This window comes from Centroberyx gerrardi, chromosome 15, assembly GCF_048128805.1.
Source record: "Centroberyx gerrardi isolate f3 chromosome 15, fCenGer3.hap1.cur.20231027, whole genome shotgun sequence".
NCBI classification, from domain to species: domain Eukaryota; kingdom Metazoa; phylum Chordata; class Actinopteri; order Beryciformes; family Berycidae; genus Centroberyx; species Centroberyx gerrardi.
Window position 1 is genome coordinate 9,692,769 of NC_136011.1, and position 15,956 is coordinate 9,708,724.

Here is a 15,956-nt window from a genome sequence, read left to right on the forward strand (position 1 = left end):
CTTTGCTTTCATTTGCTGCCACCGTTCGGTTTAATTCTGTTGGGGATGCTAAGTGGCACAAGTGAAAGCAACCAGTTTTTAAGTTTGTCGGTGGCCATATCTGTGACGTTAACCCTCTCTGTGTGTCTGCCTCAGCCTGACGTACTCGTGTGACGGCCACCACCTCTACACAGCCAACAGCGAGGGCACAGTGATGGCCTGGTGTCGACGGGACCAGCAGCGCATGAAGCTGCCCATGTTCTACTCCTTCCTAAGCAGTTACGCTGCAGGCTGACCGCGTACCTTTACTACTCTACAGCTTTCTCTCCGCACCAGCCTCTCCAAGAGGAGTCCCACCCCCCCCCCCCCCTCCTACTGGGAGAAGGAAGTGTCAGCATGACCCGGACAGACTCCTCAGTCCCCCTGGACCCCGCCCTGACCTCTATCTAAAGCCATCCCCATCCAAGCAAACTCTACCAGAGCCACTCCCAGCATAAAGAAATTATTATGAAAATAGTATTATATGTATATATATTTATAGACATACTGAAGTGGAATGGGAGGGCAAGATGGATGAAGACTTTGGCTGAGGTTGCAACAGACACTTTATACAAAATGCATTTCTGGAAGCGTGTTTGGTTTGATTGGTCTTTTTTTGTTTGTTTGTTTCGTTTTTGCATTTGAGTCTTTTGAGTTTTCTTGTCTTGCGAAGATCCTTGCCTGACGTTGCTGATGTTGACTTTGCTGTCCCTGGTAAGCTGCTATAGACTGGCCAAGCCAGACCCGAAGTATGAAGACCCTGTCCTTCACCTCCACGGCACACGCGTCTCCTGCAGCGTGCGGCCTGACAGATTGCTGCTGGAGCTTTGAGAGCGCGCCCTGCTGACGCTGCAGTAGCTGGGAGGAGAGCCCCTCCTTATGTCTGTCCCCAGGAGATGTCCTGCTCTGCGGGAGCGAGACGCCGCTCTGCTGGGCCGTCTGCTCCACTCAAGTCTGAACACTAGTTTCACGGCCCTGGATCACTATGTATATGAGCCTAGCGGAGGGATGGGGGGGGAACATTAGCTTTGTTTGGATGCGTCGCACCTTGTGTTGCCTGTTGTTCTGTCCTACTTTTGCATGCTAGAATGATGCTGACCTTGTTTGCGTGTATGTGGATGTGAGAATTATTGTCATCATACTACTTTATCAAGGCCTGCCTTGTTTGAACCTTGTCCTTGATTATGATTGTCGTTTTGCTTTGAGAAATGCTGACATTCATCTATTTATTTAAGAGCTGTGGAGGCTCCTCCTTGCTCCTTCGCTGTTTGCTTCTCTTGTGTTTACCTGTTTTAAATTGTCCGCCTCTCATGTGCACTAGAACCTTTCACTCCTTTCATAGAGCTCACTAAAATTCATCATTGAAATTGAGGCTAGCAGACTGAGAAAGCAATTAACAAAAACAGCATTAGACTCCATTGTAGCCCATATAGATATTCCCTGGAGAAGCAGGGAGGAAGCAGCTGAACGGCCTCTCCACCCCCTGCTCATCTACATGACAGGCTTAGTACCTGAACAGCATTACAAAAGGTTTGTAGTAGGTGGGTGTAGTGAAGGGCATGCTGTCCGGCCGCTGAGGAGATTTTGAGGGTCAGGCTGAGCTGAGAGCTTCTCCCCTGCTGATGGGGATTACAGCTGCCTTCCTCTCCGACTTCATCATCTTTTACACTATAGCATCACTGATCAGTCGGTACAGAATTGGTCAGCCCTTACTTTGCTAGCAATCTCAACCCATCCATGCATACATAGTTATACAACATTCTCTACATTCCCACTCAACTTACTGCACTTTGGTTTTCCCTATTATTTTCTGTTTGTTGTAAGTGAAATGGAAGAAGTCAAAGCACTTTTTTTATGGGATTGGACCACCAGCCAATCAGCTAATATTTAATCTAAGGATAACCAATGATCTGTAGTCTTGGTTACCAACCGACGTTGAACTGAGCTATGATTTAATTCCACTAATAAGTCTAAACCAGAAAGCAATATAGGGCATAGACTACACGCAATAGGTCATTTTATCATGTTTCATATTACCAGTATGAAATTACATCTGTTTTAGCCTAGCTGTGGAACAAGTTTGTTTTGCCTTTGTGGTCATTGCAGCGAGCCTACTGTAATGAAAATGATATCTTACATTTCACACTGTGTGTTTGTCTTAAATGAGTTTACGAGAAAGGGAATATTTCTTATCATTTCACGACGTCATTCCTTTTGTCTGATTGTCTTGACTTTATCCTTCTGAACCCACATGAACTGCCGTTGCGTACAGCGACGAGCTCGTGCAAGACGCCGTGATGTTACTGTTCGGTCGCTCCAAGGATGTTTACTGTGTTTCATGCTTGCATGTGTACATACATTTCCTCCTGGACCTTTTTCCTCTTGAAGTTGTATGTCTCAACTGTTGTATGCAGAGTCCCACAACCTTTTCTCCTGAACATTAGCAGGTATGAGATTGTATGAATGTTGTTTTGAGGAAATGGCGAGAATGCAGGGAGGAAAACGGGCTAGTGAAATATGTTTTTGTGCTTTCTGACAGAAGGAAATATTATTTTTCTGTTGATAAATTAAGCTATGCATAATTTAAGATCATTGTCTTATATGTTACTTAAATGTGTGTCGATTTTTCCCATTCAATAGACCTTTCTGGGCTGGTTTTTGCAGTTTGGCATCGAGTCAAGTCCTGAAAGGCCATGTTTTATTTTTATTTTGTATGTATGGACAAACCAAGTGATCAGTATATTATAAATATATATATATAAATATTTGAAGAGACATTACATGACAGTTTTGCTTTGTGTTTCCATTTTCCACTTAACTGCAGGCCTGCCACAAGTATTGGGGGGGGGCAGGTGATACTGCACTACATTACTGTATTAAATCAAATGCGTTGGGGGTGGGTGGCCCCAGTGTCTCATATTGTGGGGGGGGCACAGAATTCCAAGCAACGCCCCTGTTTAACTGATCATTATTTCATAGATAGGAAAAAAAACAAAACGTCTTACATGTTTACTATTTATTATTGTTGTTATTTTGTCAGGTGGTATTAAGGTTCCTCATCTGATTGCAAGGTGGGAACGGTGTTGTTATGGATGAGGCCTATCAGTTACTATCGGGGGGACCCAGTGATGTCAAAGCTGATGTAAAATGAAATGGGGATGCCTGCAGATCCCTGGTGCGTTCTGCAGCAATAACGCAAATTGAAGAGCAGCAGCCTTCAGCTCCTCTAATAAGCTGTGTGAGAGCGCGTGAGGGGCAGCTGTGGAACTGGAGGGACCGCCGCTGCAGCTCCTGGTCCCCTGGTCGAGTGGTTCCTGCCCCATAGCCCATATTTCATCGTCATACTGAGGTTTCCCCCCCTGCTGCATGCGTAATATCTCTCCAAGTCCAGCCGTGCCGCTCGCCGAGACCTGGCCGCTTGGATTTCATCTTCCTACACGGAATATGCGTAAACCGCACGACACATTTTGAGCAAACCGCTGAAACGAAATTAAAACGCCAGGATTGCCTTGGGCTCATTCGAGACCGAAACGTAGCTGGGATTTCCTCTTATCCTTCCCCTCGTTTTGATATTTGACAGATCCCCTTTTTTCTGTTGGGTGGAGTCAACCCGGAATTCTCCAAATTGGAAAACCATTGGCACATTTCAGGTAGGTCGGTGATGGTAGACTACATTAATCTGCATATAGCCGAGTAATGCAACGAAGGCTGAGAGATTTTGCATAATTATTCTTCCATGCAAAACCATTGTTGTGTGGCGTTGTAATGATGTGTGCTTTGCTGTTTTCTGCTCTGACAATTAAGGGCCGCAGCTCGCACGGTGTATGTCTACAATGTAATCCCTAGAAATAAGACTCGGCTATTTGACATAACAATTTGCATCGTTAGATTTTGGGTAACACGTTATATAGGCCTACCATATTATTGCTCGGTAACAGCCGTGTAAACCTACAGTATGGATGAATCGAAGGGAAACATAAATGGAAAAAGGCCTAATAGCTTACTACGAGGGTGTGATTAAAACGCTATAAATTGGCTTTATAGCCTCTGTGGGGTGCGACCTGGAAAAAAAAAAATCCAACTAAATATCATTTCCACTGTCCAGACCCCCCTTTGCAAAGCATCTGCTTCATAATAGCATCAATTTAAATACAGATAAAGACCGCTTAATCCCGATGTAAATGAAATAAATAAACAAATCGATGCAATATCAGTGATTGAGAATTGATGCCAGAGCATCCCACCCCAGTAAAATGGTTTACGTTTGCCATTAGCACATGCGAGGTGATGAGGTTTTATCATTGATCATAGATAGGCCTATAATAAAGACCGGGGCTGGGCTTATAGGAGCGCTCCTCCAGCAAAGCCTCGTGAGGTGGGATTGATTGATGCACAAATCCTATTTGTTTTTATCCAGAGATTAGTTGGAGTTCCTCCACCTGTCATTTTCACGCAGAATACATAAGGACCGTGTAGCTACTCCATCTCTCTGTTCAAGGACCGACATCATTTCTTTCTCCTATACAGTGTCCAAAATGGGACATTTCAGGAGCGGGGTCAAGGGGCCTACAGGCTCTGACGGGAGAAATGGTAGAATGAGAGCGAGGTTCAGTCCTTGCATAGATGGATTTACAGCCAGGCTCGCAATTTAATGGATGAGATACGATTTCCAGTACAGTTACATTGATGCACAATGTGGGAAAAGTTGAGAAGGAGAATAAGTGGTGAGGAGTTTGATAGATCTGGTTCCAGTCTGCAGCTGCTGAAGCCTAATGACTGGAGGAGCCAGTTTGTGACCAGTAGGTTGCTGGTTTGAATCCCTTATTGGAAGGCTTGGAAGAACTGGTCATTGGAAGCGAGTGAGACACATGAACCCCTCATTTCATACTGTTGAGGTGCCCTTGAGCAAAGCACTTGAGCTCCAACTGTACAAGACACACAATGTGAATGTGTGTGTGTTTACAACACTCCCTCCCTCTGTAACCACCTCCTCAGCCCTTTGCTGTAAATAATATTCTTAGTCAGCTTGGCAGGTTGAGGAAAAAGCAAGCATGTGTACTAGCTTTGATGACAAACCATTAACCAGCTGATGGCTTCAAAAGATCATTCTTAATAAAATGGAGTGGTGGCTGCTGTGAAACAGATACTCCAGAGCAAAGCGCGTCCTATAAAGGAAAAAGAAAAGAAAAGGTTGTGGCATAGAATGGCTCCTCCGAGGGGGGTGGAGACATGGCCAGGGGGCTGCTGCTTTGTGGATTTAATGTAACGTCCACTGACTCGATGTGTCCCTTTGTGCCTCTGCTGGACATGACAGGAGCATCATGAAGGACGGTATCGCCAACAACAGCACAGCCAGCATCTCCCAAGCCAGGAAAGCTGTGGAGCAGCTGAAGATGGAGGCCTGCATGGATAGGATAAAGGTACTTGACTTTAACTGCACCCGTGTGTGTGTGTGTGTGTGTGTGTGTGTGTGTGTGTGTGTGTGCGTGCGCAGTCGTACTCCCAGATTATACTGCTGACAGATGTCTGCTCTCAAGTAAACTGTGACCACATTTGAACACATTTTTCACTCTCAAATTGATCGACTGAGCTCTTGATACCATAACTGACAGTTTATGACAGCTGAACATCAATGTTAAATGTATTTGTGAGCTGTAATTGGATTTTTATATTTACACTGTCTATCTAAATTGGAGGAAAATGAATTTGTATTTGAGTTGTGGTAGGATGCCTCACTGTGTGTATCTACTGTATATTCCCCCCCAAAAAAATCAGTATTAGGGTTTTACGTCAACGGCTATTTCCTATATCATATACTTTTTGTTTGTCATCTCAGTGCATTATGTACTGAATGTATTAGCCTGTGTATTGGATGGACCAGCAGCAATAAACCATCCCCATCATCTTTTATCTATCCTCCGCGGATGCAGCATGAACTGCCATAATTCAAATAAAGTTTGCCCAGTGGCAGACTGCAAGACAACAACTCAGCTCGGTTGAGATCAGCATCTTCTGACAGGCGTCACATGAAGCCCGCAGTCGGCATTGAAAGCACCTGAGTCAGAGCATCAGGGAGACGCCGCCGCCGCCTCACTGTCAGGCCCATACTGTCCATGTGTATCCACTGTGCACCGCCGGGACACCCGAGGATCAATCATACGCACGTGTTAAAATGTGTGAGATCATAGGTGGGGCCGGCCCAGAGGCATGACAGGCTAGAGAGTTGACTTCGACAGGGAAGGAGGCTGAAAGGTCACACGCCTGGAGAGAGTGATGGTGTGTAATATGGTTGAGCTAGGCTGTTGGGACATTTTGCTACCCCCCATGTGTCATTAGTCTTCTAACCTTTTGGATGATCTTATTCCTCAGACCGTAAACCTTCGTCTTTTCTGAGAAGGGACTCACAGATTGACCTGGATTAGCACTTTCTCATGCGGCATTCCTTTCGTCTTACATTCGAATGCCTAGACCCCAAGACAATCTGGGCGGGGAAATGAAATAGCTTCTCTTGTCCTTCAAAATGACTGCCCAAGTGCCCGTGAGCAAGGCGTTTAACCTCCAGCTGCTGCTGTGGAGCGGCTCAGTGAAGCGGGACGGTGCTGGAAAAGAGCGTCCTCCACAAACAGCCCCTGGGTAAATAAAGGTTAAGAATGGGCTGTATTTGAGCGCAATATGCTTTTTATGGTTGAGTTCAATGGGGCCAGTTACCATGCCTTGAAACGTCATAAAATGGTTACTCATCGAGTGTAAATGTAGATGTCAATATTGGCTCAAATCCAAGACCTGCCTCAGTAAACATGAGGTAGAACCATCTCTAAAAGTCATTGTTTTAACCTCACTACATGTTGACCCCAATAAGCCTGTTTGTATTCACTCAATATGTTTTGGGAGCGTGAAGGAGCGGCCCCCCTTCTCAACTGTTTCCATGAACGACTTCTTGTTGGAGCTCAAAGGCGGCGTCACGGTCTCATTCGGTATGCTGCTCATGTGCTCAGGGAGTGATTGCCCCAGAGCCCCGAAGCTGTTCGCTCAGCATTATGGCCGGGCCTGGACGCCTGCCATACACCATCATCCCTGCTCAGCACAACAAAGGTTGCTTACAAGAAAACCTCCTCTCTGCTGGACATGAGCAGATTAAAAAAAACAAGTGATTATCGCCCGACTTCAAATCAGAGTCTGGAGGCCGCATGACAAAGGCCTGTGATTTAACCTGCGACTTTCCAGATGTCTGTTTTCATTTTTGAATTTTGGTTTATGCTTTTTATTGTTTGTTTTACGTTTATTTTGTCAGTCTGTAGTGAGTTTTCACTGAAGGGACATTTTTACTTCACCTATAAAGGAGTGGGGTTAGTCCTACTCCCGTCCAGTCAAGGTGTTTATATGAGAAAGCGTGTCATTAATCTTGCTTTCATTGACTTTTATTGCGCGGATGAGACAGATGATCATAACCGGCATGAGCGAACCAGGGAGCCGTTTTTAACAGGCAGAAGCGACAGGCAGTGCCACCCCATCCTTTACACAGCACCCTGCCTCTAACCGGCTATATTGTTAATGTAGGTACACCTGACATCTTGGTTAGGTCAAACCAAATCAACCTTGAAACCAAAGTTCATATCCAAAATTAAGTTTAGGTTGTATTTTTGATTGTTTTTTTTAACAAGTGGCTTAATAGTAATAATCCATGACATTTTCATATAAATAAATGTCCGTTTTGCTACACTCTATCGCTCATTGCCATAACACAATGGTGATTCAACCAATAGAGGCCTTTCAGTTGACTTCAGTAACTTGCCCATATTGGAGGTCAGCTCTTGAGCAACAGCGGCTGAGAACAGCTGGTTGCGTTTCTAAATGTACAACTTGGCTATCTCAACATAATTGAATAGATATGGTTAATTTCTGTGCTCTTTTTGTCTAAGAACTTATCATTTCCCCTTGATAGCCTACATCTGATTGAGTTTGTGTTTTGATAATGTCAGCTTGTTAGTTAGCTAACCATAGTATCTGGTTAACTAGCTATCACTGTGTTGTTATAAACACATCTGAATTTGGCACCAGCTAATATATCTAGTAGAAGCTAGTGGTAGTTGTTAGTAGTCACATGTTAACATTAACATCAGTTGCTGTTTGTTGCTAGAATGTGAAATGAGGGCATGAACAATAACCGCAGTGTCAGACTAGAGTGCAATGCAGGCTGAACTAAACTATAGACTATTGGAAGTGAAAGGGAAATGGTAAAATGTCTAAAATTACAGGAAGTTGTAGAATGTTATCAGAAATGAGCTGAGACAGGTTCAGATCACACAGTATCTCAGTGGATTCGACATGTCAGTTTGATTGCCATCTAATATTTTTTTGGGGGGAAAAAAGTCAAGTCATACTCTCATGTAAATGAAGCTAAATGTCACTTCTGATCTATATCTGAAAGGTTTTCACTTCGCTCTGTAGTGGCTCGCACAAAATTCAAGCTTTGTAAATCATGTATTTTTTTTCAGAAAAGTATTTTTAGTTCTAGACTTTAGTTCTAGGCTGTCATTTGGCTTGGTTGCAGTGTAGTATCACTGCTGTCAGGTGAAAACCTCATACCTCCAACAGAAACTAAGAAACACAGGCTTTTTTTTTTTTTTAGCTTGACGCCCATGCATTTTTTAGTCAATCTAATTGGTTTTGAAAGGATTTCATCAGCCCATCAGCTTTTGTTATTGCATGTACTTGTGATTTCACAACTGTATTTATTTATTAGTTATTGTTAGATTTCAGCTGCAAAACTGATGTATTTTCGATAGGTTGGCAATGCTTTGTTAACTACTGGGCACATCAGATTAGCCTTCAAATAGTATTTCACTGAGGCCCCCCCATAAGGCTTGGGGCAGCCCTGGCTCGGAGGGCCCCGAGTAGAAAAATGTTGCAGCCACTGAACTAGAACATAACAGTAAATTAAAGCAGAGAAGAAGAGGAAGGTACAAAGAGAAAACGGGAGGAGAGAAACTTGGCCACGTCTGGCGATCCTTTAAATTTAATTAAGGGATCTGATGAGGGAGAGAGAGACGGTACCAGCGACAGCAGCAGTCTCAGCGCTGCTGATTGAGGGATCACCATATTCTCATTAATTGCTCAATCAGCCAAAGGAATGTGATCTGTGCTAATTAGAAGGACTCTCCTTCCATCATGGGGCTGCAGTGTAATTACAGCCAGCCCGGGCCTAATGACACACCATGCACTACCACTCGTCTCCTGTGGAGCTCGCTCTCCTCAGAAACACACGCCACATTCACACGCACATGATAATCTAATTATTGCCTTTACTTTGATTACCAGAATAATGAAGGTGTTTACGTGCAAAGCAAAAGAAGGCTTTGTTAATGTTCCCGTTTTTGTCCAATCTTGCATACTGTGATTAGCGACTCAATCTGCCTCCTGCCTCATAGGATACAAGCAACGCCAATCATTTACCTCCTTCATTAATCGCAGTCTGTTGCTCCCATTGTATTTGTTTTGTTCGCTTGTAATATTCTCAGTTTATCTAGACACACAAGGTCTTAAGGATGGATTCAAAATAAGATTGCAGCTAAAATAATTAACCATTCAAGGTATGTTGTGCAAGTGAAACTCCAATCAGCCCCTCAATAATGCGACTAATATCACAACGCTCCGAATACGACCTTAATCAAAGTACCCTAATTAGATTAGAATAGGTGTTTACATTGCCCACGTCTTAGTCACAGTATTCTCATAATATGATTAAGATCAGTGTGTTGGTGTGCATGTAAACGTAGCCACTGATGATGTGGCACTTATCCACGTATCCTGAGGTTGATCTTGAGACGCCGTATTAATTTCCCCCTCTCTGTTGTCTCTGGGGAAATAAATGTACTACACTCCCAGGTGTTCAGAAGTGGTTTTGGCAGTCAGAAGTCTTGTCAGTGTTGAAAAGGACCGTGCCACTGTTTTATGAAATATGTGTGACCAAGGAATTGCAGCTACATTGACACACTGTATATCAGCCACAGCTTCCAGTGGCCTGTAATTAACATAAATAATAAAGTCACATTTTCACACTAGAACAAACTATCTAATTACAGCAGAGATCCAACAGAAATGTCTATTAAAGAGCTAATATATCACCATGCAAAATAATACTGCTTTATCATTTGCTTTTTTGGTTTGAGAATAAAATGTTGGTCAATCGCTCATACTACCATCCTCCATCTTTTGAATTTAAATTGTGTGTGTGTGTGTGTGTGTGTGTGTTTATGGGTGGGGGAGGGGGGTTGTAATGTTATTAACAGTGTATGGACTGTAAAGTGAGTTTTTGAAAGTCAGAAATCTCAGCACCTGGTGAAGTAACCAACCCCTACACATATATTATGGCCATTTTGTGCTATGGGACGGTAAGAAATCATACTTACTGCACCTTTAAGAGTGGAAGTCATAGCTAGCATGACGGGAGTTGTATTCTCCTGTGAGAGAAGAAGTGGGTGACTCTGGCAGGCAGGACATCAGATGGCCCAGTCCTCTGCGTGGATCCCTGAGCCCTCGTCTTTCCTCCGGTGCAGCTGCTCCTCGACTCTCCATTTGCGGCGTCGCCTCCCATAACCTCCCACCCAGCGCTGAGTGGAAACCTACAGCACAAACAGTCTGGCCATACTGTGAAATTTATAGTCAGTGTTTGACTTTAAAAACTAGAATATGCAACTTTTTCGCCTTGAGTCAGCTAGGTGTATTGTTCTTCCCGCCCGCCTCCCCCTCAGCTGGTCAAATCACCGCCCCAACACCTGTCACTCATCTTGACGAGCTGTCATCCCGCCTGAGGCTGAGGTAACCGGCATCAATAACGCCACCGCAGGCGCTGAGAAAGCAGACAGTGAATGTGGCGAATTTGCAGTTTAAAAGAAAAAAGCAGTGCCGGTGTTCACCTGTGTCTTTGAACGCGTCTTGTCTGCCGCACTGCTTCACTGCTCCTTCCTTTCTTACTTCTTTCCGCCATTGTTGTTGTTGTTGTTGTTGCTCTGAATTCCCTGCGCCTGACAGACACAACCCAGCTCCCACAGCAAATAGTTTACGCCTCAAAAACATCATTAAAAAGCCAATTTCAGGTAAACAGGGCGATTTAGGCACAAACGCACACGGTCACAGAGACAGTATGATAAATCCTATTTATTTATTGTCATTTTAACGTCAAAAAAGCTGCATATTACAGCCTTAATGACAAAGTCTGATCTCCTCTGGGTGTCTTCCTCCCTTGTCTCAATACTGCAGGTATCCAAAGCAGCCGCAGACCTGATGGCATACTGCGACGCCCACATACGCGAGGACCCCCTCATCGTGCCCGTCCCCGCCTCCGAGAACCCGTTCCGGGAGAAGAAGTTCTTCTGCACCATCCTCTGATGACCTGCCGGTAGAGATGTACAGGTTCAGGCACGGCGTTGCCTGGCTCCTCTGTCTTCACCACACCTGAAGCTACTGGCCATAGGCGTTGAGTTGAGTTTTGCCAGGTGGACACTCTGTTGTTGGTCAGCTCTGTCCTGGTGGCTGAGGGTTTTGGGGGAGTCAGCTACCAAACTGGCAACCCAGTGAGCGTATCATGTCTTGTTAAATAGGTTTGTTATTGCTTTGTTATTAGAGAACAGCCTTGCTCAGTGCTTAATGAGATGAGAGATGTTTTTTTCCTCTTTTTTTTTTCTTTTATTGTGCTAGATCTTACATGCCTCAGGAAACAAAAATTTGCCCAGTCTTTTCTAGTTTTTTAAGCATTTATTCCCCTTCCCTTTATCCAACAAAATAGTATTGATCTTTATTGTCACAATTTTTATCGTGGACATAATTTACGTTAGTTCTTTTATTACTTTCAGTGTACAGGTTTGACTATTCTTGGCAACACTTACCATAAGTACCATGGAAATCTGACACCTCCCGAGTGGTTTCTACTTTAATTTGCCTCCAAATTCATCAGAAATGAACCCACACATTTTAGCAGTAACAGTCAGATTCAAATTAGAGCGCAGAATAATTACTCTGTAAATGATTTCAGTGTATGCAAACGATACTTAAAACAAGAGAGAGGCTGGCTGCACACCAGCTCTGGTGCACATAAATATATATTTATTGAAAGGTACGGAGCTAATGTTTCAACAGTATTCTTCAGGGTTATCAGCGTGCAAACAACCCTCCAGTCCAAAATTATTTATGAATGTGCTGCCTCCTCTCCAGGCCCGCTCTAATGCATTCTACCTTTGCTACTCTGTTTGATTTACTGTTAATGTAGTTCGCCCACTTCAAATCAGATATGCTATCAGTTAATCCCGCAGCCTCCGACTGGAATATTTTTTAAAAGTTGTTGGATATCTGTCTGGGTTTTTTTTTCTTCTTTCTTTTCTTAACACCCTTGTTTGTTTTCTGGGCATGTTTCCTGAGCCTGATTCTTTTTGCCTGTCCTAGAGTGAATGGCAAGGCCTTTGACCATAATGCCAAACCAGAGGCCTGCATGTTTCTCTGCTCCTTCTGACAGCCTCCTCTGTTTCCAAGGGCCTGTCCATCTTTTAGAGTGTACAGTATGTTACAGTGCCAATTTCTGTGAGAGCGGTGTAATCTTCGCACTGTCATCCCACAGCCTTTTCGTTTGGTTGTTTTTAAAGAAAAGCACACTGTCAAACATTTTCCTTTACATGGTAGTTAAATAGCATTTGCTAATTTTTACAATGAATTGTTATGATCATTATTAATATTGTTATTATCAGTAGTATTATTGAATATTTGTTGCACAGCACTGACAGCTACATGACGTGTAGTGCTACTAAGCTTGTATGATACTTAGGAGAAAAAAAAAACATTTATAAATCATGCAATTATTGATACTATCTGAGTATTTTTTAAAAATAATGATAAGGGTCGGTTTACATGTTATGATCCCTTCGATGGTTCAGGTTTTCTGCATCATCAACATTTTGAGTTCTGTAAAATTACGAAAAAAATTCCTCCTGGTACTTGAATAGCCATCGCATTAGGAATCAAACTCCTTTCCTAGACGGTCACAAAGACAAGACATTGGATTCTGCTCAAACTGCTTTCAGGACAATAATTGTGTCTTTATTTCCGATCTTAAACACCTGAGTCGAACCTCAGGCTGCTCACTGACCTCATCTCAAGGATGGTGCCAAATCTCAAACAAGAAATACAAAGTTCACGGCTAGAGATGAATATTGCATGGATTTATTTCTATCTATAACAGAGAGAACTGAGAACTATTATGATAAGAAACATTGCCTCTTCGTTGACTTCTGGGTGCTACTCTGCACATAATTCTCACTGAGGTCCGGATATGTAGACATGTGCAGCTGTGTTAATGAAACTCTTTGGAAAAAAAAAAAAAAGCATTTAAATAGCAGGCTTTGTAAATCCTTTGATGGATCCAATGAATTAAAGGAAACGGCAACCCAAATGTGCCATGTCTTCAATATGTGTCTCTCCATGAACTCCTTAAAATCAGTCTCTCAGAGCATAAAAGAACATAAAAGGGCACAGCAAATTGTTTTTTTTGTCTCTTACTTAGTGAAACATGATATTCCTGTGTGTGTAATGGAGACCTCTTGTGGTTAAATCGAACTTGAAGCCATCTGGATAGACCGTTCGTGTGTTGCAGCATTCTTTAAAAGACCAGTTTATTCATCTACTCACTCCAGCCTCAGCCGATGTGTCTTCTGCCCATACACACACACTGAGAGAAGCAAAGGACCAGCAAACACCGCAGGTCACATGATAGTAGCTGAGGGTATCAGACACTGACAGCAACATTTAGATTGTCCGCTGTGACTTATTTCTTGTATCGTCTTTTCTATCCATACATGCATTTACAGCCTCACTTAAGAGTCGACTCCATCATCACTGAATTTGCCACGTTTTTGGAAGTCGGGCCCGTATCAGTTATTTATTTTGAAACACTTTTCGGAAGCTATTTCACTGTACTCTGAAGTCTGCTGATCGTATCACAATCAGACTCAGAATTGATTTATTGGCCAAGTAGGTTTGCACATACAAGAAATTTGACTTGGTGGGATGATACTGCAGGTCACATTCAGCATAAAACAACACAAAACTACACAAAATTAACTACATAAAAAATGTAGGGAATAGGTCTCTCTTTGAGGTAGTGTATAAAGAAGCTTGTATACAATGAATGTATAAAATATTTAGGGACACTTGCTCTTTTCATGAAGCACACTGATGAGGTGAGTCCAGGAAAAAGCCATTATCCCTTATTGACTTCCCTTATTAAATGTATACTAGTCACAAAGGAGGAGATGGAGACACAGAGAAGCAGACGAGTTAGAGGAGGATTTTTAAGCTTTGAGACAACTGAGATGTGGATTGTGCAAAAGCGACTGCAACGCAATAGGAATATGGAATAGGAAGAAGTCCCTAATTTATACATTCAGTGTAAATATAAGTAGTATAAAAATATAAGTAGTATATACAAAAAACAAATCAAATAGAAATGTAAGAAACAGGTATCTATTTATACAGTATGCACATGATTTTCTGATGGAACCTGACTGATTGCATTGATGGGAAACTATGGAAATCAGTAATAATAATAATAATAATAAAAAAGGATATACAGAAATATATACAGCTCTAGAGAATGTTGCACTGGGTTTTGAGTGTTTTGAACACTGCAAGGCTGAAGAGAGACAGAAAAAAGCTGCACACATGAGCTCAACTGGTATAAACAGAGTATAAATAGGTATAAATATAGAACTATACAGCCAGAACAGTTGAGTATATAATAACTGACAATAATAGATAGTAAGTGCAGGAGCTGGACACCAGCAGCAGTGCTGGCATGTCCATATGCAATATGGTGTCTCTGTTGGACGTGTTCCAAGAAACCATGAACATGCTATGAATAGCCTTTCCTGTTCAAATGAATAATGTGTTGCAGAGAAAGAACTAAATCATTTTAATGAGTATATCTATGAATACAACTCAAAAAAACGATTATATAATGCACAGAAAAGTCATTATCCCTAGGGCAGTAGGTTATCTAATACCCAGAATCTGTGCAGGACCAATTCTCCAAAATGAGCAGTAAGCCCCCAAAGTGGATCCAAAACACATGAGGAAAGTAATCATTTTTTGCTTGAATTATTTATTATCTACAGTTAAAGCATTCTACTGTGCAACAGTGTTTCTCAGTGGCGTCTCCTGATAACATTGACATACAGTATAGACATGTTGCATCATGGCAGTGTTTCCCACTATAGATGATTTTGAGGGGTTTTCTGGAAGGGGTGGTAAAGCCTCTGAAACAACATTTACGCCTGGCAATGCTGAAACTCCATTAAAATCAATACAAATTAGATTTTGCAGGCGTGGAAGCAGGCGCTCCTGGTGGCCCAGCCCTTCTATCCAACATGCAGCAGAAACACTGGTGCATAGAGCCAAGGAAATCTCCCCCAAACATCCCATTCCATGCACAATAAATTCAATTTAAATGATTTATGCGTAGCACAGAGAGTAACCGGTTTAATGAAGTTATTTTGTAATCTTAAAGCTACAACGTGTCACCTAGGTTTTTGGAGAAAAAAATGATTCATATGTTAATTTGCACTTCGCTTACAAGTTATTTCTCAGTTCATTAGAAATCCACAATGTGGACTGAAGCAAAATGAAGCATCACTAAATGCCAAGACACTTCCTTGCGTGGTAAATGTGGGCAGGACCACCACAGCGATATTGTTTCTAGCTGTTATAAGTGTTTTAGTGGTTCAATTTACCTCTAAGGATGTGATATTCTGTAGCCATTTATTCTGCTTTTTACTTTTAAGTGTTGAAAACTACATGGTGCTGCTTCATCTTTTTTATGCAGTCATATAAAATACAGAAATGTATAGCCTGCCCAATCCATTTTGGTGCATACAGTTATTTGTTTATAGGCTACA

At 42.5% G+C, this 15,956-nt stretch overlaps 2 protein-coding genes across 3 annotated transcripts in view; both read left to right on the forward strand.

Annotated features, from left to right (window-relative positions):
• Positions 1–2,798, forward strand: part of lyst (lysosomal trafficking regulator) — a 62,187-nt gene extending 59,389 nt beyond the window's left edge. Inside the window, exon 55 of the mRNA XM_071894394.2 lies at positions 136–2,798. Within this exon, the coding sequence (XP_071750495.2) occupies positions 136–274 (139 nt within the window). The 3' untranslated portion in view covers positions 275–2,798. The remainder of the gene's footprint in view (positions 1–135) is intronic.
• gng4 (G protein subunit gamma 4) lies at positions 2,593–11,406 on the forward strand. 2 transcript variants are annotated; one of them, XM_071894396.2, is made up of 4 exons: positions 2,593–2,632; positions 3,227–3,251; positions 5,375–5,438; positions 11,278–11,406. In XM_071894396.2, the coding sequence occupies exons 1-4, from the start codon at positions 2,593–2,595 to the stop codon at positions 11,404–11,406; spliced, it is 258 nt and encodes an 85-aa protein (XP_071750497.2). The 2 variants fall into 2 exon arrangements, with proteins under 2 accessions (XP_071750497.2, XP_071750498.1); XM_071894397.2 differs by lacking the exons at positions 2,593–2,632; positions 3,227–3,251 and having other exon boundaries at positions 5,340–5,438.
• The last annotated feature ends 4,550 nt before the right edge of the window (positions 11,407–15,956 follow it).

Bases quoted from the DNA above. Each gene is read 5' to 3' on its own strand.
- gng4 (XM_071894396.2), top strand. From the start codon at position 2,593: ATGCATAATTTAAGATCATTGTCTTATATGTTACTTAAAT. The intron at 2,633-3,226 runs GTGTGTCGATTT...CAAATTGAAGAG, and splicing joins GTCTTATATGTTACTTAAAT to CAGCAGCCTTCAGCTCCTCT. The intron at 3,252-5,374 runs GCTGTGTGAGAG...CAGCACAGCCAG, and splicing joins GCCTTCAGCTCCTCTAATAA to CATCTCCCAAGCCAGGAAAG.